Genomic DNA, 23,564 nt, shown 5'->3' with positions numbered 1-23,564 from the left:
TAATTTTCAAAAAAATCCGCTTTTTTCAAAAAACTCAGCAATCCTTGAAATTTTTAAAACTTTTTTGATGGCATCTTGGTAAACACCCTTAAGCGCAACTTTACCCCAATTTAACCATCTTCGTATCTCTTACCGTTTCCGAGATACCAATGCTCGTACCTCGAATTTGTAGCACCCTGTATATACACAGATAATTAATACCTAGTACAATATTTAAATATTAAAATTAAATTGGCGTTTCAGGTAAATATTGGAGGTTAAAAATGTTAAAATTGGCACATGTCGTGTGCAAAATGACACATGTCGTGCGCTAAATCCTTAGCACACAACAGTTTGCAAAACGCCAATTTCAGATCGTGTTTTCCGTGTGTCAAACTGCATTTTCTAGGCTAGTCGTATAAAAAATAATGTTCTTAAAAGTACTAAAAAATAGGCAAAATATTATTGGTAGGCACAATCCTTGAATAATCTCTAACAAATAATTATAAATGGTAGATTGTAGATTGTATTATAATGGATTCACATTAACTGGTTTCTAAATACAGGGGGAGATACTGGTTTCTAATTTTTTTATGCATATTTTGGGATAAATTAATTTTAGACATAGTTTGCATACAATACAAAATTTTAGTTTCGGAGATATAACAAGAATCGGACCATTTGATTGTAAGTATACCGGGTGCGTCTCAAGAGTGGCTCACCCCTATAACTTTTTTATTTTTTCAGATAAAAAAACGAGATTTGGTATGTTAGTATATGACAAAAATTAGGATTGATTGACGTATTCAATTGTTTTTGGTCACTTCGTGTTTCTCCGGAAACTACTACGATTTTTAAATGGCACCCTCGGAATTTTTTTACTTTATTCGATAGAAAATGACATTCTGAATAGAATTACGACTTTTGACATTCTTGCTTAAAACAAAATTGAATTTTAAATTAGGGTACCATGGCTATGTTAAAAACATTAATTCTTAATCAAGGAGTCTTGGAAAAATAGATTTGATCGTTTAATGTTTTTAGTGTCTGGTCCTGGCCCAGTTAGAAAATGCTCAAATCGTATTTTTAATCTTATCTCAATTTTTTCTAATGGGTCAAGGGTGGCTCATTAGCATATTCGGAAAAAGCATTTTTTTACGAATAATTTGGCACCACACTTGGTATTTCGATTCAAATTTTCCTTACGAACCGCAAGTTATAATTTCAAATAAACCATATGCAAAAATGTCAAAAGTTGACATATGATATGTCATTCTATTCAGAGTGTTATTTTCCATCGAATAAAGTAAAAAAATACCGAGGGTGCCATTTATAAATCAAAAGTTGTAGTCATTTCCAGTGAAAGAAGAAGTGACCGAAAACAATTGAATACGTCAATCAATCCTAATTTATGTCATATACTAACATACCGAATCTCGTTTTTTAACAGAAAAAATAAAAAAGTTATAGGGGTGAGCCACTTTTGAGACGCACCCGGTATAGCTTGAATTGTGCTAAATCATTTTTTGGAAGTTCATAAAGGAGCCGAGCAGAGTAAACGGGGGTAGCGATGACAAAACTGTTATTTAATTGTATATAAGAGTATACTATTATAAATTACTTCTAACTAAAAATACCATCAACAATGTGCTATTGGATGATGTTGAGAAATATATAAATATGTTCTTATCTTCGGACATATTTATGTCCGAAATTGTCATATTTCCAAAACCACACAGTATAGGCTATAACATTATGTTTTGAAATTAGTATTTTATGACGGATGTCCTGAGTATAAATATATGCAATAAATTGAAATTATAAAATTAAAACTTTAGTTTTTTTAATTATTTTCCGTTGTTTAGTAGGTTTCTAGTGGAAGGTATATAAATAAAAATAATTTTAAAATGTGCGCTATAATAATCTCATATTCACGTCTATAAAAATTAATTTAATAATTAATAGAATTACTAAATATCTAAATTTATTATAATACATACTTTAAAATTTAACATAAACTCTTACCAAAAGGCGACGGGCCTCCTAATGATTGAAGACTAAGTGTGCTTCCCATATTTATTGTTGGTACTAGGGAGGGGTTTACTATAAGAGCCGTATTGCTTGACATTATAGGTGGGCTGTTTTCCTCTGGAGGTGTAACTTCGAGCCCGATACTATTATTAAAAGCTATCTTTATTGGCTTTTGGAAGTTGGTTGAAAAGTGTGTTAGGCCAATGTCTTCCAAACTACTTTTCCTTCGAGGATTGCCAAGACCTGGAAGGCCCTGTCTTAACGAATTCGATCTTCTTAGAAGAATATCATCTATAACTCGTAGAGAGTTGGAACGACCCCTCTGATGTGTATTAACTGTTGGGCTATCGGGCAACGATAGCGAATTTGATTTTGTAGTAGCTAAGGGAGGTGGCCTTGGTGACTGGTAACCGGATAGTCCTAATCCGGAACTTCTACGATTATTTAATTGATTTGAACTTCCTAATTGCTGTAAGAAACTTTGAGAACAGAAACTTATATTAGATTTTCTTCGACTGTTGTGTCGTTCGAAAGTTTTTTGAGCTGAGAATGGACTAGGCCGTACCAAGTAACTAAAAAAGAATGTTCTATTAATATTTATATTATCTAAACCTTAATATTAAAATAAATTTACAATTGACAAACAACAAAAATATAATAATAACTGTGACACAACTGTAACTTCGCACCTTCGCAGATAAACAGTTGATCTATTAAATCAGTATTATAAACAACAGAAGTTTAGACTGATAACTAGACAAGAAATATTATACCGAATGATAACAGATCGCCACTTCCTTGCACTGTATTGAAAAGATTGGACTTGGAGAAGAATTGAAGGATAATGATTAGAGCAATTTCATTCCAAGTTGTTGGAATTTTGACAAGATACTCATAACAATCACGTCAATTCGTCCTCTCAAATACAAGATCTATTTAAATAGTAGTAGATATAGTAGAGATATAAAAGTCAAAAAGGAACAGGTTAATTTTTCATTGAACTTGCAAAATACAGCATGGTATTCGATATAACTATTTTTAGTGATTGTTTAAAATGCCCAAATAATTTTTTTTTCGAAATTTAGAATATAAAACGGAACTACAAAAACACTAGAAACTAAATACACCTATAAAAATATGTAACATACTGGATTAATGTTCTATGAATTTAGTTCTATGGTAGAAAAGGTAGATCTATTAGTATGTCTATAGTCTATACAGTATGTCCCCGGATTGTCTTTACAAGAGGAAAAACTTTTTTATTATTGACGTTTTTAGAACAATGCAATCTTCATAAAAATTTTTGCTTGTTCTAAAATGGTCAAACCCGTTTATACTTTTCCAAATTTTTATACCATTTTAGAGAAAATTAAGAAAATCATGAAAATATAGTTAAATTTTTTTGAAGTCCTAAAAATCAAAACGCTTTTATATGGTAATATAACTTCGTCTTCATTGTTTGATAGAATTTTAATTAACGTAGATTCATAGAATTTTAATTAACGTAATGTTTTTTTGTTATTTTAAAATATTAAAAAAGCACAACATCTATTTAGTTCAATGCTATGGAAAGGTTAAACTTATCGAAAATAACTTATCGAAAAATATGATAACTTTAACACAACAGTCAAAAATATGACACTAATCATAGGTAATAACAAGGTAATAATAACCATCTATCAAAGAATGAAATCGAATTGATATTATCATAGAAACGGCTTTTGGTTTTTAGGACTTTGGAAAAAATTCAACCATATTTTCATGTTTTCCTCAATTTTCTCTAAAACGGTATGGAAATATGGAAAACTATAAACGGGTTTAACAATTTTAGAACTAGCAAAAAAATTTACGAAAGATGAATAATAATTGTTCTGAAAATGTCAATAAAAAAAAATTCCTCTTGTAAAGATAATCCGGGGATATACTGTATTACAGTTGAGGGTTGGAACCTTTGGTGTTACACAGCAAAAAAAGAACAATACACCAAAACACTTTTACTTTTACACTGGACGCGCGTTTCGCTAACCATGTTAGCATCATCAGCAGATGATTATAAATTCAAAATTTTTGATGCTAACATGGTTAGCGAAACGCGCGTCCAGTGTAAAAGTAAAAGTGTTTTGGTGTATTGTGGTGATTTAGTGTTTTTATATACTGTATATTGAAAACTGGACATACACAGGTAGTATACTCTGTTTTTTTTTCTCAGGTAAGATTTCGACAGACGATGACAGAAGAAAAGCAGATGACCCCCATACCTTGCCCCATACCAATCTACTTATTTTACTAAAAAAAGTTTCTAATAATTTTTAAGTTAACTATGGATGGTTTTAAATATAAATCCGGCATGCGTCGTCTCTTGTTGTTTTTAACCAGTTTTATTGGTTTATTTCAAAAATGACAGATCATATTTCAATTTTATTCGTTTGACGGAACGATGAACGACAAACGGACGCTAATGCGCATGAGCTCACCTTTAGATTTTTGAGAGATGTCAAAGTCTTACCAAATTATAGGTTATAATTTTGTGTCAACTTATGTCAAATACCCTGCGTTTTGGAAGATGATGCATTTTGATTCGTGTTATTACGTGTGTTTTGTTTCTTTTGAAGTCAAGTGGAGGAAAAATCGAGTGAAAATTAACTGTAGACCCAGGGCACCAGTTTATAGTTAATACTCACTGCCCAGGCAGAAAGTCTTATACACCAATAAAGTTACCATTAATAAAGTTTGTATACCATCTCGTCGTAGATAAGTGCATCTCGTATATGGTAGAAGGATCGTACTAAACATAATATACTAAAAACTGAAGTACCTGTAAAATATCGACATCACACGATAGGCAAATAGTGGATTTTAGTACTGCAGAAAAATAATGTCAAAAGGTACTGGTTTAAAAAAATTAAGATTAAAGTTAATTAATCAACTTTTAAGGTATAAAATTTGGTACAATAAGTGTTCTTATGAATAAAATAGTTTATTTATTTATGTTGTTTTATTTATTCCTGTGGAATATTAAAAATCTGTATTTGTACAGGGTGGCCCACTAAGAATAGCTCTCGGCTGTATCTCGGAAAGTATTAGTCGTAGAGCTTGCGGAAAAAAATACTTATAAGTAAAGAGGCTATGAGAAATTGCAGGAAATTATTTTCAAGTTTCTAGAACGACTGCTAGGGTGCGCAATTACAACAAAAAATAAGAAAATGGAGTTTTTACACAATTTTGCCTAGATAAGGAGTACTATAAGTAATAGCTTCATAATCTGCAGTAAATTTTAAATATTTTTTGTTAGAGCCATTTTCTCCTATCTACCAAAATAAAGTGGTGGGGGGAGGTTAGATCTGTTTTTATTTAAATATTAATAACTCCGGACTGGATGATTGGAATCCAACAAGTGAGAGCTTGTTTAAAAGAGCGTTTCTTGCTCTATATTGTACCATATAAACAATAATAATCATTGTTTGAACGTAGACGGTAGGAGGCGTTGTCTTACAATTTAACAAACATTGCACGTTTTTTCAAAAAAAAATTAAATGCGATAGTATATGTAATTTTAGGAAGAGTAATAAAAGCTTAACAAGTCAGCGGAAACCGCATCTTGATATCTTTTTTCAACCCAAAGTTATTAGCAAAACTATAATAAATACGAAAATATAAGCCCTTAATTACCTTATTTTTCTAACACGGTATTACTAACCCTCTTGATTATGAACATTCTGACAAAAAATAAGATAGAAATGCTTAGATTATTCAAAAATTGACAATATACTACTATATTAATATCTAATAATAATTAAGATATCAATGACAGTTAATAAGAAACGACGTCTCAGTAAAGTCATGGTAGGCTTTGGAAAAAAGTTGCTAAACGTAATAGTATAAACGTCAAAGTGTTATTAGATCAACATTTTGATAGTCTTAGCAGCGTTTTTTCTCTGTTGAAGAAAGGCATTTTTAGAAAAGCAATCAAAAGATAAAAAAGGCTGCTGAGACAATCAAAATGTTGATATAATATTATTTTGATGTTTAAACTATCCGTTTAAAAGCAACTTTTTCCAAAGCCTACCATGAATTGAGGTGTCGTTTCTTGTCTACCGTCATTGGTATCTTAATTATTAGATATTAATACACCTAGTATTATGGTTTTCTGGTTCATTGTCGATATTTTGAATAAAATAATCTTTTTTATATTATTTTTATTAGAATGGTCATAATCAAGAGGGCTAGTGATATCGTGTTAAAAAAAATAGGGTAATTAATAATATCTTTGGTTTGAAAAAAGATATCAAGATGCGGTTTCCGCTGACTTGTTAAGCTTTTATTACTCTTTACCATTAGCTAAAATTACATATACTCTCGTATAATTTTTTTGAAAAAACGCGCAATGTTTGTTAAATTGTAAGACAACGCCCCCTAGCGTCTACGTTCAAAAGCTTGTTATTATTGTTTATACGGTAAAATATAGAGTAAAAACGCTCTTTTAAACGAGCCCTCGCTTGTTGGATTCTGATCATCCAGTCCGGAGTTATTAATATTTAAATAAAAACAGATCTAACCTCCCCTCACCACTTTATTTTAGCAGATAGGGGGAAATGGTTCTAACAAAAAAGATCCAAAATTTACTGAAGATTACGAAGCTATTATTTATAGTACATCGTATCTAGCCAAAATTTCTTAAAAAATCCATTTTCTTATTTTCCATAGCAGTTACGCCCTCTAGCGGCCGTCCTACAAACTTGAAAATAATTTCCAGCAATTTCTCATGGTCTCATTAGTTATAAATATTTTTTTCCGCAAGCTCTACGATTAATACTTTTCGAGATACAGCCGAGAGCTATTCTTAGTGGGACACCCTGTACATAAGTTGTATTGATAAAACAATAAATGAGGAAAGTTTGTTAAAGCTTGGAAGTAAGAACTAGTTCTTTTTCATATCAAATTTTTTTGGTATGTGGTGTTTTGTTCTTGTTTGTTTTGTATTAACACATACCGTTTTTATAAATAAACGATTACATTTTTTCAGTTTTATACAGTTTTTTCACAAGATTTTGAAGTAGAATATGCACTTGTCACTCAAATTTTTAATATATTAATTTCTATGCGTTCCAGTTGTACCAACTTATTTCTTTGTAAAATAAAATAAACTACTTGAAATTAAAATGACAGACACATCTATCACTGTCAAGGATCTTGTCGTTGGACAGACTATACGAAACAAAGCAGAATCGGACCCTATGTTGATATAAGAAATAAATCTTACTATTACGTGAGGAATCTCCCTATGAGACATGGCACATGTTTTTAGAGACACCCTGTATTAATAAACAAAAAGTATCTGAGTACTTATTAATTTTTTTTAGTAATTAATAATAATAATTACTTCCAGTTAACCGTAACTGGTATTCATTTTTTTAACGAAAAAGGAGAATTTTAATGAACTATATAATGAACCCAAATCTAAAAAAAAACTAAACTCAAAACTATCCAGTTTATAATCATCTGCTGATGATGCTAACATGCTTAGCGAAACACGCGTCCAGTGTAAAAATAAAAGTGTTTTGGTGTATTGTGGTGATTTAGTGTTTTATTTTGCTGTGTAACACCAAAGGTTCCAACCCTCAACTGTAATATAGAAAAGTAAGTCCAAAATCTATACTTACATTATGTCACCTTCTTCCAATTTGAGATCACAACTTGGATTTATAATTACGTATGACAGACTGTTTCTCTTTTCACTAACGTCATTGTAGTCAATAGTGGATAAATTTAAGCTTTCCATTCGCGATCTTACTAGGTTTGCTATTTCGGCTCTTTCTATCTGTTGGTTGTGGTTGTCTTTTGCTTCGTCGGCCATGTTAAGGGAATACTAAAAATGGTAAAAAGACGTACTAAGTGGACTAATAAGACATACTTGGAGGTAAAAGTACAATGTAGCATCTTTATTTTAGGTATAATATTTGCTCCCTGAATAACTAAATCACAAATACAGATTAAAATAAATTATAGGCTTGGAGCATTTCAGTTGATTTTAAAATTTCAGCAGCAGCGCTCGGTACGGCAGAAATCAGAATTTTTTTTTAAATTATTTTTTACTACCCGAAACAGCATTACATCTCACAAACCTCGTACCTGAGCGTTTTATAGTCTCAATAAATACATTAGCAAAACACTTAAATACGATTTCAATATTATTGTAATGCGATTAACATAAACTCTATTCCTCCTACTCTGGGTGCCTGCTCACCAAGGGATAGAAGGCAATGAAAAAGCAAATGATCTAGCTAGGAAAGGAGCGAACACTCCACTAACTGGACCAGAACCGTTCTGTTTTCCAAGCGGAAACCAGCTGAAAGCGGAACTGAAGAATCTGGAAGACTCCAACCGCAACTTGGAATGGGTGTCCTCCAACGGTCTAAGACACTCGAAAAAGTTCCTCAGAACCTACGACCGAGAAAAACCAAAGGTTTTCCTTGATTTAAGTAAAAACAATCTTCGGATTGTCACGGGGTTCCTAACAGAACACTGTCTCCTCAACGAACACCTCAGTAGGCTGAAGCTGAGAAACAACGGCGAATGCAGATTCTGTGGGGAATATGGGGAAACACCAGAACACCTCATCACTGAGTGCGCCGAGACGACGACCATTCGTGCTATGAACTTTGGTACGGCTGATGTCAAGGATGGAGAGCTGGCCTCTATGGAGCCGTCTCAGATACTGGCTTTTGTTAAAGCCTTGAGACTGTATGATGAGTTATAACTGGTTATAGCTCAAGAAAGGGGAACACACAATAGATCTTTAAGGTCGCGGTGACTAACTCCCCTCCTAAACATTCTACATTCTACATTCTACAACATAAACTCTAACCGAGACGGCGTGAAATACATAGCGAAAATTTCTGATTTTGTGCTGTATACAGCGCCGCGGTTGGAATTTTTTAAAATCAACTGAAATGCACCAAGCCTATAATTGAATTCGAATCAAAGATATTTAAACTCAAGAGATACAATAATTGTTTACCTTTTTCCTTTACCGGCCATTATTCGATCCTTATTTTCCCATATCTCTTACACCGAAAACATTTGCCAGATTTACCTGTATATTGGTATTAGTATTTGATTATACCACAAACAATTATGAAGTAATAAATAATTATGTTATATTTCTATAATATATCAAGTACATTAACTTGCTAACGTCAATTTGTTTATTTAATGCTTAACTGCTTAATTATTTTAAATTTTATAATGGAATAAAAATATCATGGTCGTGTTTCTTCTAATAATAAAAAACAGTTTGGCAACGTCAGTTTTAGAAGTATGCCGGCGTAGTACAACGGATTTCGAGGATGAATGAAAATTCCTAGATTCTACTTTGCGAGGTTGCTCTTCCGCCGTTCAAGCTCCGTATTCTTTATTCGCAGTATTATAGTATTTTTGCGTTATTTTGTGGACTTCTGTGGACACTAATTTCAAAATACATAAATAATGTATTGTGTACAAGGGAGTGTATCATTTAAATCCAAATTTAAATTTTCACCGGTAAATAAAAGTAAGTAGGGTTAGGTTTATTATTATATCCTTTTGTCTGTAGATCAGAGGCGTACCTAGACATAAGAGATTTGTAAATTATATTTATTTTTAGGTTTGTTGTTTAAATTATATATTTATTAATTAAATTACTTGTAGGAAAAAGGTACATGGTACGTACTAATTACCAATAAGTTAATAACAATTTCTGTTTCACTTTTAAGAAAGGGTATTGAATGTTAAAAATTAAATTTAAGTTCTATAAACCGCCTGTAATTTATGAAATTACAAACATCTGTTTTCGAAAAATCGTACATTCTTATAAGAATAAATTTAATTTAGATACCTACTTGGGTTTTGACAAATCATTACCTACCTTTTGTGAAAATTTCATTGGGGTGTACCAAAAATGGAATTTTGCGGCCTTACTTTTTTTGTTGCCGTTACAATTGTATACCGTTTTTGTTTTAAATTTTGGATGGACATCTTTTGACATACATAAAATTAATGTACTTATTACATTAATTTTATGACTTTCTTACATTTTGTTGTATGTTGTTTTATTAAAATTCTTTCACATGCACTTTTTATTATTTATAAACAATATGAATTTACCTTTGCAAACAAGAGAAAAAAAAAACTAAATATATTTTTTAAAACTAAGGGAAGAACTAGAACCGTTTACTAAACAATTACCATTTTGTTTTATTTATGATTTTGTAAAATTATCGCTAGACTTTTCTGATGACTGTATTATAATATCAAATAAATTTTTATAGATATACACATATAATATACATATTATATTCTGAGTTCTGATTCACTGTGTTTGGAACATCCCTAAAATGAAAGTTAAGGTAAATAAATGTTGAATTTTCTTACTTCTTATTCCCTCATTAGTGAACAATTATTGTGAACTAATAAAAATTATAAGGCACATTTTAAATTTTATTCACTGTTTTTTATTGTAGTTGTAAAATTCATATATATAAATATACACACATGGCCAAAATTATTGCATCTATCGGCCTGGAAGAGGTAGAAAAAGAGTTACTACTGCTGTGCAAGACCGCCAAATATCCCTAATTGCACGACGACGCAATACCCTGATTTCTAATACTGCTATTAAAAATGAGTTAGCTCGCCTTGAAGGAGTAAATGTTTCAAGTAGCGATGGGAACTATCGAATGAATTACACTATCGAATGGTTACTGAATGAATTATTTCAACTATCGAATGGTTTTATTCGAATAAAATCATTCATTCATTTGTATACTAAAGCATATGTGACAACCTCGCCGTGCGACTAAATGGTTATCGTTGCGCCACGACTATAGAATGCTTTTGATAAATGAAATTTAGCATTCGTTTGATTTTTGTGTGCGTCAGTGCATTATTAGTTCTTCCAAATTTTTATAACTTCGCCTTTACAAGGCGATTATATTTACAATACTGTGCTATTTTTGCGTTTATTAAAATATTTAAAATACTAAAATAGTAGTTTTTTTTAATTGACGATTGTGTGCGAAGTGGTCAAAATTTTTCCGAAAATTTGTGTGATTTTCCGTAGCCCGATCTTTCAATTATTTAATTTTATATGGTATATTATGGTTAGGTTAGATTGCATTTTTTTAATGGGAAATTTTGAGAAGTAGCAATTTTTAAGAAAGATGATATGAACTTACAATGAATTTTAAAAATACATATTTGTATTTTAGATGTTTTAATAATATGAATTAGTTGAGCTTAATAATCATATTTAAGTAATGTGGTTAAGTAAATGGTTATCGAACTCAAATTTTGGGGTGAGAAAGTTAAGTTGAAAGTTTTACACGTGCCAATTTAAAAAAAAAGTTAACAATGTTTGTATTTTGTTTATTCTAATTCTCTTACATGTAGTTTTTTGCGAAGAAATATTTCATTTATTTTTTAAAGTAAATGCCAGTAAAAGTAAATATTATTTTTAAATAGTAAATATAAAGTAATAAAAAGTAATATAAATAATTTTGATTTCTAATTTTTTATTTATATTTTCATTCCATTACACTGCATGCTTAGAAAATTAATAAATGTTTATATTTCATGATTTTAAAATTTGTTGTTAATATAACAAATTAGTTCTGTGTATAATTATTATTATTTAATAAACCAACGTTGCCATTTAGAGACTATATTATTTTTAAATAGGATCTAATATAAATACTTTTGACTTCGATTTGTTGTTTATATTTTGCTACTACTTAAAAAAAATGTTTATATTATTAAATGATTTTAAATTTTGTTGTTAATAGGCATAACAAATTATTACTGTCATTATTATTTATTAAACCAGTCTTTGCTTAAAAACATTAAAAATAATTTTCCTACATCCAAAATAAAAAGTATTATTGCAGTGTAACAACAGAATATTAATAAAAAAATGCAAAACATATAGACATACTATCCCTAACTAACTAATGCTAAAGAATAATATTCTTTGCTAATACCAACTAATACGAATATATGGCAACAGCGCCCCTCATAATGTATTTTCTGTGTAAATACTAGCACCTCAATAAAAAAATAATGTGTCCTTATCTTTATTTGACTCCGCAAAAAATCAAAGATGCCGGCTTCTTTCATAGCATTGCCACCGACCGCTGTCGGGTTTCTAGGAAAGAAACCTACGTCGCCGGACGACAACTAAAATCCAGTTTATATTTTATTAAAATCGATCCTGACGAATAAATGAATTTGATAAATGAATGAATTTTATAAATGAATGGTTTTTGCTGCCGAATTACTAGAATACAATATTTCAAGGCAGATGACGCATCTATTCGATAATTTTTATTCGAATAGTTTTCGACGAATGTTTTCTTACTAGCTATCGAATTATTCGAATGAATTGCAACTATCGAATGTTTCGATAGTATTCATTCGATAGTTCCCACTACTAGTTTCAAGAAAGACCATAGCAAGAACACTCCATGACAGAGGATTATATTTAAGGAGGCCTCTACGTGTTCCGCAACTTAATTTACAGCACAAAATTACGCGACTACAATGGGCTGAGGAGATGAGAGCAAATGGACCTAATTGGAATTTCGTCATGTTTAGTGATGAAACAAGAATAGGCCTAGTGTCAGACTCGCGACGAACTTTGGTCTGGAGAGCATCTGGAAGACGAGCACGCTTGAATGCAGCTCAACCCCGTGTCCCGTTTGAAGGGGGAAGCATGGTATGGGCAGGTATAATGCATGTTTTCGAATTCCTCTTGTTTTTATTGATGGCACAATGACAGGTGCTTTATATCTTAGAGACGTCTTAGAGCCTATTGTGCGTCCATTTCGAGGGGCAGAGGGGGATGAATTTGTTTACATGGACGATAATGCTCCTCCCCATCGCACTTTAGCGGTTCGCGAATTTTGTGAGGAAGAGGGTATAGGAAAACTGTGGTGGCCACGGATGTCTCCAGATATGAATGTGATCGAGCATGCTTGGGACATGCTAAAACGCCATATTGCCAAAAGGAATGATCCCCCCGTACCTTAAATGAATTGAAAATTGCTGCGCGCGAAACATGGGAAACCATTCCTTAACATCTTCTGGACAACTTAATTGAGAGCATGCCATGTCGTCTCACAGCTTGCATTGAGGCTGGAGGAGGCAATACAGACTATTAGTTGTGAGAAATAATTAAAATTGTTTTCAATATTTTCTGTTTAAAATGAAATTTGTTTTTGTTGATTTTCAGTCATTATGAAATAAAATTATAATAACAGCCTAGTTGCACTTAGATTTTTAATTTTATATTAGTTAGTCGTGTAGTAAGCCAATATGTCAAAAATATAAAAATAATCATATTAGGTCCAAAATAAAATAAAAATATCTTTATATGTAATAATTTTGGCCATGTGTGTACATATAATAATAAAGTTTTTATCAAAATATGTGAACTCTACAAATATTAGTTTTTGGTAAAATATTGTGTTACTAATAATATAAATTACTAAATAATTATTTTATTTTGTTATTGCTAATAGAGGGAGTCTCATTCGCTGGAGACGAACAAGGTTTGGAACAAGATATTAAAACTGCATTTACTAATACACCTAAAATTTGATATTTTATTTAATAAAATAAAGTAAACAAATATTTATTGATTTTTTTAATCGTTATTCTTATGTGAAAAGCCATTTTGTAATAAAAAATTATGCCGGTTTTTATTTTATTTCACTATCCTCCCTCAACTTATTTTTTACAATGCGACAAATATGTAAGTTTTATTATTATTTTTTTAAATTTATTAAACAATTATTTTAATTTCCTTAAAATACTCTCCGTCGATCGGCACGCCACTGGAAAATAACCTGAAACGTCTAATCTTTGTACAAACCTACATTATTGCCATCGCACCGATACCCTATTTCCTTCTCTATCCATTCTCTCTCGCACTCGTTGATTTTCGCAAAACCAATGAATGTGTGATGAAGTTTTAGAGCGTTTTATGAATGCATCATTGTATCTCCCGAGTTTAAATATCTTTGATTCGAATCAAAACGAAAAGCTGTAATCACTTACCATTGAACTGCGCTTGTTACTACATCCAAGACAATTGGTTCCTTCTTTAGGACGATATGTTATACCGACTCTGTCTGACCCCAAGTCCTCGTCAATCTATAGTAGCATAAAGAAGCTAACTATTACGTGCACTACAATAGTCCTATATAATAACAATGCTTTAACTACAACAATTCAGTGATGAAAAGAAGAAAAGTCTAATAAATAGCAGTATAAACCTTCCATTAAATATAGAAAAGATGCGGCATAGCTAGTTTAAAACATCCTCACAAAATACACAAGAACTTATCAAGTGAGTGAAGAATAAAAAAATCAACGTTTACCGACTATATTCAATATTTATCTAAACAAACTCTTTTTTTATTGACAAAGAACGGAATTTTTACATCCACCATTTTCACATCCACTCATACTTTAGATTTGTACTTAAACAACATTTCCAAGTTTTTTATTCTAGGAGCTACAGATGCCCGACGCATTACTGCCAAATATGTTACAGGAAATATCCGATTTCAAGCCGTTTTAGTTTGGCCTAGGATATTATATTCTAAAAGTGTCTCTTTTGTACATTTTTCATCTAGTGGTTTTCAATGGTCAGTAATATTATTACTGTTGATTCTACATGTTACGTCTCGGTCTCATGTTATAAAATAATATAGAACAACTAAAATCTAAACAAATTTTTATCAAGAAAACATTGGAAAGGGAAGCTGAAACCTCAGTAACGCCTAAATGTATTGACAAACGATCAATATATTTAATTGATTAGGTCAATATTTTAGGTTATATTAATACAATCTGTAGTTTTATCTAGATGTATTTAAGGATGCTATTTTTAATTGGGAGTGCAAAATTGATAAACTATTATATATTTTTATTTTACGATTACAGGTTATGAATTAAATGTAATACACAATCGCAAATCGTACATTAACCTACAAATATGCAGGGTGAGTTTCCTACGATGTTCTCTATGGGTATCTCGGAAACTACTGGAGATAGAGAGTCGGTTAAATACGGAAAGAATTGCAGTTTTGTGGGGTCATAAATATGCGCCCTCCAGATTTTTGACAAAGTTCATGGCTTGCTAGATATTCCGAAAAAAAAACAAATTTCGGCTATTTTAAATTGTCCCTAATTCCATTATAAGCTATTTTAGACAAAAAGTGTTCATATAAAAGTTGTAGATAATCATATCTTTAGTGAGACTGTGTCCTTCGTTTTCTTCTAAAGCCTGTCATTTTTGAATATGACATAAACATATGTTTTTTTAAATGGAAACAATAGTTGGCTATGACTTCATAAAAAGCGCCATTTTTAAGCTTTTCAGCGATATAAGCTATAATATGTTTTCTTCAAAATTACTGAGTTATAGCCAATTCTTATCATTTTTAAATAATTGCACTTAGTTAGCTATGGAAACAAGTTCAATCCCGTTGCTCTCAGAAATGTGAAGCTGTCACATCCAAACTTTGTATGAAATGAAAATGAAATGAAGAAAAATTGTAAATATGCATTTTTCAAATGAGGAAAAGCGTGTCAAAAAAAAAGAAAAAAAAGACTAAAAAAAAACTAAACTCGCGCATTAATAGAGTGGTTCCAATATGACTTTCATTATGACCCCCTCCCATAAGAGGTGGACCAATTGCATGGGCCTCCTCGATCACCTGACCTATCCATTTTAGATTTTTTTATGCGCTATGGTTAACATTAAGGTTTACAAAAGAACTTATGAATTAAGAGAGGCACTCGAAGTGGCGGCACGAGAGAGGTTTAACTAAGTCCTTCTGTGAGAATAGGTACAGTACATCTGCTGGATCTGTGTCTATGAAAGGAATGCGGACAAAAAACATTTAAATAAACAGCAATATATTTTATACGTCGATTTGACGAGTGCGTCACCGCAAATCGCTCCGCCCACTCATTTTATTGGCTACTTGCAAATTTGTTGAATTTTTATTGATGGGACGCGTCGTCTATTTTTTTACGAAAAACATCGAGAGAATATCATTTCCCCTCTCACGGATACACCGTAGCTACAGAACGGATAGACGTACTGTAACAGTGGCGGATTTTTTGAACATTTTCTAAAATAACTTAAAGTGTCTGCAGTGACATTATTTTTTTTAAGTTTTAGTTTGTGTAATGTAAATTGTAAGGGACCATTTAGTAATATATTCTGATTTTTTATAAGTTATAAATCATAAGAGAACAAGAATACCATGCAATCTAATTGAAATTAGTCAAGAAAGATAAAAATTGGCTATAACTAAATTTAACTTTTCTAACATGTCTTGAAAACCGATCTCTAAAAAACGTAACATTCACCGGTCAACGTATTCTCGAAAATGTATGGTCAAGAAAAGTTGAACCAATATTCCTACACGCTGTTCTTCATTTGAAAAATTCATATTTACAATTTTTGTTTATTTTATTTTACAAAGTTTGGATGTGACAGCTTCACATTTCTGAGAGCAAACACGATTAAACTTGTTTCCATGGATAACTAAGTGAAATTGTTTAAAAATGATAAGAGTTGGCTATAACTCAGTAATTTTTCGAAGACAACATATTATAAGTTATATAGCTGAAAAGCTTAAAAAATGGCGCTTTTTATGAAGTCATGGCCTACTATGGTTTCCATTTAAAAAAACATATGTTTGTGTCATATGTCAAAAATGACAGACTTTAGAAGAAAACAGATGACACAGTCTCATTAAGGATGTGATTATCTACAACTTTTATCTGAAAACTTTTTGTTTAAAATAGCTTATAATGGAATTAGGGGCAATTTTTAAAATAACCGAAAGTTCGAAATAACTAGTAAGCCATGAACTTTTTCAAAAATCTGAAAGGCGCATATTTATGACCCCACAAAACTGCAATTCTTTCCTCATTTAACCGACTCTCTATCTCCAGTACTTTCCGAGATACCCATAGAGAACATCGTAGGAAACTCACCCTGTATAACAATAATAAGATACATAGTGAGTCTTAAATAAGTGCAAATATTTTTAAGGGTGGTATATTTCGACCCCAGAAACACGTATATAAGGTCTTTTTTAACAAGTTTTTTTGATTTTTTTTAATTTTTAGTTAAAAAACATCTTCATGATATGGCAACATAGGTAGTACATTAAATTTACTAAATATTATTACTATTAAATTTACAAGAAAGACAAAAAAAAGACCTAAATATAGGTATTACTATTAAATTTACAAGAAAGACAACCCAGGAAAGATACAGGAGTTCTCAAAACCAAACAAAACCAAATCAATTTTTTATAAATTGTAATGAAAGTAAAATATCTCGGTTATTTTGGAATTATTTGAATTACGGTAAAGAGCAAATACGTTTCTTTTATCGAGATCTAACAGCCCTGAAAACATTTGCACTTATTTAATACTCACCCTGTATAACACACAAATTAGATCTTAACAACCAGTATATGATAATTTACTGTCAAAAGCAAACAGGAATTTAGGTTTTATCTTTAGAAATACCAGATTTTTTAGACCCGTTCCCAGTTACAATATTATACCGGGTGCGTCTCAAAAGTGGCTCACTCATATAACTTTTCTATTTTTTTCAGATAAAAAAAACGAGATTTGGTATATAAAATTAGGATTTTGGTATATAAAATTAATATTGTATTCAATTATTTTTGGTCACTTCCTGTTTCACGGGAAATGACAACAACTTTTGATTTTTAAATGGCACCCTCCGTATTTTTTTACTTAATTCAATAGAAAATGATACTCTGAGTAGAATGACATATCATATATCAACTTTTAACATCTCCACAAATGGTTTATTTGAAATTGTAACATGCTGTTCATGCGACAATTTGACTCGAAATACCAAGTGTGTGGTACTAAATTATTCGTAAAAAAATGCTTTTTCCCAATATGCTAATGAGCCATCTTCGTTGCATTTGAATAGACATTCATTGGACCACTGTCATGATTTGGACGATCGGCAAGGACAACACACGAAAAACACTAGACGATCAAATATATTTTTCAAAGGCTCCTTGTTTTTAACACAGCCATGGCACTCTAGATTGTAATTTAAAATACGATTTTTTAAGCAAAAATCTCAAAAATTGACATGTGATATGTGATTCTATTCACAGTGATATTTTTTATCAAATAAAGAAAAAAAATACCGAGGAAAATACCGAGGGTGCAATTTAAAAATCAAAAGTTGTAGTCATTTCCGGTGAAATAGGAAGTAACCAAAAACAATTGAACACGTCAATCAATCCTAATTTAAGTCATATACTAAAGTACCAAATCTCGATTTATTTATCTAAAAAAATAAAAGTTATAGGGGTGAGCAACTTTTGAGATGCACCCGGTATAATACCCCAGTAAGATCATCATTAGAATATTTTTCCATTTAAGTCTATGAAGTTCTTCTTGAAATAAAACACTAATTCACCACAATACACCAAAACATTTTTTTAAACACTGGACGTGCGGTTCGCTAACCCTGTTAGCTTCATCAGCAGATGATTAAAGCTGTTTTAATCATCTGCTGATGATTTTCTATTTCTACGTATTTCTGTCTACGTATTTAGCATTTTCGAGAAAGGTAAAACGGATATTCTATTTAAAAAAAAACTATACAGGGCGTTTCAAAAAACATGTGCCATCTCTCGTGGAAAGATTCCTTATGTAAAAATAAGATTTCATATTTTTTTTTCATATTTTTTCATATCAACATAGGTCCGATTCTACAGGGTTAAAAGTTGTATCTTGATATTTTGTCGATTTCGGTCTCCTTGATGAGATAAACGCAACTTTATGAATTTGCCTGATCCAAGTCTAATAGCAACCTTTATTTATTTAAGACCATTAACTTGTGAAAGTTTGTTTTTAAGTACTCATTGATTCCTCATCAAAAATATGAAAAAAGTTCCTATTAACATGGGTATGGAAATGCATAGGTTTAGAGTTGCAGGATGTTAAAACTTTTTAAATTAGATTTTTTGTAAGTATCTTAAATACCATTATTTTGTTATTAGAAATTGCTCTGTAGGTTGGACTAATAGTAATAATATCTAATAATAATAATATTTACTAATAAATTAGGTAAAATATATAATTTATTAATTTTATTTTAATTTTATTAATAATTGTGATTGCCCACACGTTATTTTGAGATATATTATTATTATAACACATATGCACGTCCCTGATGAATTTATCAACACATTTTAGCATTAAAATATGTAGGACTTATAGTAATTTTTACCCTCAAAATTTCATTCGAATCGCTAATAGTGCTTGGAAGAAAATTATAATAAATCGAAAGATTATTAAGACTTTTGTACCCTGTAGCTACAACACAAAGCAGAATCGGACATATGTTGATATGAAAAATAAGTCTTATTTTTACGTGAGGAATATCCTCACGAGAGATGGCACATGCTTTTTTAAACACCCTGTATACGTATTATACCGTGCCTTTATTATAGCTAACTAAACTATATTCATTTTTAAAGCGGAACAGTCAATGCGTTCGATTTGAGTGAATAGTAATACCAATATTCTCACAATATTACCAGCTTTATTGCAAAGCATATAAAATATAAAATGTTGTTCGAAAAAATAACGTTTTGTTAACATTGTTTCACCTTGTATAACTGCATGTCAAATTTGAATCTAGTGTATCGTACAGTGACTACTCAAATTTTCTAGCAAACTAAACGGAGAATATTCTAATTTGTATCTTATATAGAAATTAGTATATTCTATATCTATTATCCGTTTAGTTATAGTCTCCATTTGTATATTATATACGGAGTCTCCTCACGAGATGGCACATGCTTTTTTTAACATCCTGTATATGTATTATACCGTGCTTTTATTTTAACTAACTAAATTATGTTCAATTTTAAAGTGGAACAGTCAATGCGTTTGATTTGAGTGTGAATAGTATGCAACCAATACTCTCACAATAAATTCTTTTTGTGTTTTAAAATATTTTTTTGTTCAGCTAATGTTGTTTTTCATAATCTAGGAAATCATGATTCTCCTTATTTATTACCAGCTTTATTGCAAAGCATATCAAATATAAAATGTTGTTCGAAAAAATAACGTTCTGTTAACATTGTTTCACCTTGTATAACTGCATGTCAAATTTCAATCTGGTGTATCGTACAATGATTACTCAAATTGTCTAGCAAACTAAACGGAGAATATTCTAATTTGTATCTTATATAGAAATTAGTATATTCTATATTTATTATCCGTTTAGTTATAGTCTTCATTTGTATATTATATACGGAGTCTCCTCACGAGAGATGGCACATACTTTGTTAAATATCATGTATACATATTATACCGTACTTTTATTTTAACTAACTAAATTATGTTCATTTTTAAAGTGGAACAGTCAATGCGTTTAATTTGAGTGTGAATAGTATGCAACCATGCAACCAATACTCTCACAATAAATTCTTTTTGTGTTTTAAAATATTTTTTTTGTTCAGCCAATGTTGTTTTTCATAATCTAGGAAATCATGATTCTCCTTATTTATTATCAGCTTTATTTCAAAGCATATAAAATATAAAATGTTGTTCGAAAAAATAATGTTCTGCTAATATTGTTTCACCTTGTATAACTGCATGTCAAATTTAAATCTAATGTATCGTACAATGATTACTCAAATTGTCTAGCAAACTAAACGGAGAATATTCTAATTTGTATCTTATATACAAATTAGTATATTCTATGTCTATTATCCGTTTAGTTATAGTCTCCATTTGTATATTATATACGGAGTCTCCTCACGAGAGATGGCACATGCTTTTTTAAACAACCATGTATATACTAACCTAACCTAACCTAACCAAACTAACTAAATTATGTTCATTTTTAAAGTGGAACAGTCAATGCTTTTGATATGAGTGTGAATAATATGCAACCAATACTCTCACAATAAATTCTTTTCGTGTTTTAAAATATTTTTTTTGTTCAGCCAATGTTGTTTTTCATAATCTAGGAAATCATGATCCTCCTTATTTATTACCAGCTTTAAGTTAGGTTGACACAGGTAGTGAAGCACGCTCGTGGCTCACACTTTTGTGAGATTTGAAAATACCAAAAAGCCATTCGTGAAAAACGAAAATCGTTTAGCGATCGTAGGCTGTTTACACGGCAAACCTGCCAGTCTTCAATAAAGTTTTTTTCGTGGAAGGTTGTACACTAATGTGCCAAATATTACGACATTAAAAGACGAGTGAAAATAATTAATTGTGGCATTCATGCCAATATCTCTTCACAGAGTTGCCAATATTTACTATTCTACGTCTTTTCATCAGACATTTCTAATTTACTTCCGAGTCATTACTGTATATAAAAATTGAATTTATATTTATTTATTTTAATTATGGTTTTGTTATGCATATGAAGTTAATTTTTATAATCATATAGGTACTAAAATATAATTAAAAAATGTAACAAATAAACATTCGAACTTTTTTTTGCAACAAAGATTATAATCGGAAGTCAATCAATATTTTCTAATGCGAGAATAGTGCAAAATATGCCTTTTTTACTTCAACTTCCCCTGCAATTTCTTATTCACGATCGATTTGGTTCGTGAAATGTCTAACACGTTTGATTTGCCTATTCACGATCGTGGCGTCTTTCGTATTGATTCGTTTCTATTCTTCTTTCACGAATCTATTGTTGAAATGAGACGTGGTCCATGAAAGTGTGGGCCACGATCGTGCTTCACTACCCGTGTCAACGTATCTTTATTGCAAAGCATATAAAATATAAAAGGTTGTTCGAAAAAATAATGTTGTGCTAACATTGTTTAACCTTGTATAACTGAATGTCAAATTTAAATGTAGTGTATCGTACAATGATTACTCAAATTGTCTAGCAAACTAAACGGAGAATATTCTGATTTGTATATTATATACAAATTAGAATATACTATATCTATTACCCGTTTAGTTATAGTCTCCATTTATATGTTATATAGGGAATTTCCTCACGAGAGATGGTACCTGCGTTTTTACGTATTATACTGTGCTATAATGTTCATTTTTAAAGCAGAACAGTCAATGAGTTTGACTTGAGTGAATAGTATGTAACCAATACTCTCACAATAAATTCTTTTTGCGTTTTAAAATATTTTTTTTTGTTCAGCCAATGCTGTTTCTCATAATCTAGGAAATCATGATTCTCCTTATTTATTACCAGCTTTATTGCAAAGCATATACAATATAAAATGTTGTTCGAAAAAATAATGTTCTGCTAACATAGTTTCACCTTGTATAAATGCATGTCAAATTTAAATCTAGTGTATCGTACAATGATTACTCAAAATGCATAGCAAACTTAACGGAGAATATTCTAATTTGTATATTATACAGGGTGTTTCAAAAAACATGTGCCATCTCTCGTGGGAGATTCCTCATATAAAAATAAGATTTATTTTTCATATCAACATAGGTCCGATTCAGCTTTGTTTCGTAGCTACAGGGTGTTAAAGTCTTAATATTTTTTCGATTTATTATAATTTTCTTCCAAGTACTTTTAGTGATTCTAATGAAATTTTGAAGGTAAAAGTTACTATAAATGCGACATCTTTTCAAACTAAAAAAGTGTCGACAAGGACGTGCATATGGGTTATCACTGGAATATTTTTCTAAAAAAAAGTATGTGCGCCACTGACTTTTCTTTCTCTTGTTAGCGAAATAGTGTAAGCAGTTTAATGCTGATTAAAAGTCGCCTCTTGAAATTTTGTCGATTTCGGCCTCCTTGATAAGATAAATTTTATTAATTTGCCTTGATCCAAGTCTAATAGCAACCTTTAAAACATTTTAGTATAATTAAGTTGCAAAAGTTTTAAATCAGTACACGAGTACTGATTTAGTTGATTCCTCATCAAAAAATACGAAAAAAAGTTCCTATGAACATGGGTATGGAAATGTTCCAGAGTTACAGGATGTTAAAATTTTTCAAATTAGGTTTTTTGTAATAATCTTAAAATACCATTATTTTTTATTTGAAATTACTGTTGGTTGGACTAATAGTAATAATAACCAATAGTAATAATATTTAATAATAAGTTAGGTAAAATATGTAGTTTATTAATTTTATTTTTATTTTAATTTTATTAATTGTGATTCATATAATTGTGTTTATCTCATCAAGGAGGCTGAATTCCACAAAATATCAAGAGATAACTTTTAATTGGCATTAAACGGCCTACACAATTTTGATATGAAAAAAAGGCAGTGGCGCACATGTTTTTTCTTGAAAAATATTCCAGTGATAACCCATATGCACGTCCCTGATGAATATGTCAACACTTTTTTAGCATTAAAATATGTAGCACATAGTAACTTTTACCCTCAAAATTTAATTCGAATCACTAAAAGTACTTATAATAGGTATACAAATTTGAATATTCTCCGTTTAGATTGCTATGCAATTT

General features: G+C 30.6%; 1 protein-coding gene across 1 annotated transcript in view; it reads right to left on the bottom strand.

The window, feature by feature from the left end:
- Window positions 1-23,564, bottom strand: part of LOC115887866 (potassium channel subfamily T member 2) — a 314,018-nt gene that overhangs the window by 3,987 nt on the left and 286,467 nt on the right. Inside the window, exons 23-25 of the mRNA XM_030907381.1 lie at window positions 14,101-14,196; window positions 7,671-7,876; window positions 2,005-2,582 (exon numbers count right to left, since the gene is read on the bottom strand). Of these exons, the coding sequence (XP_030763241.1) occupies window positions 2,005-2,582; window positions 7,671-7,876; window positions 14,101-14,196 (880 nt within the window). The remainder of the gene's footprint in view (window positions 1-2,004; window positions 2,583-7,670; window positions 7,877-14,100; window positions 14,197-23,564) is intronic.

This window comes from Sitophilus oryzae, unplaced genomic scaffold (genome assembly GCF_002938485.1).
Source record: "Sitophilus oryzae breed Bouriz unplaced genomic scaffold, Soryzae_2.0 scaffold_649_pilon_pilon, whole genome shotgun sequence".
NCBI classification, from domain to species: Eukaryota; Metazoa; Arthropoda; class Insecta; order Coleoptera; family Curculionidae; genus Sitophilus; species Sitophilus oryzae.
Note: the sequence above shows the minus strand (reverse complement) of the source record. Positions and strands in the feature narration are given on the sequence as shown.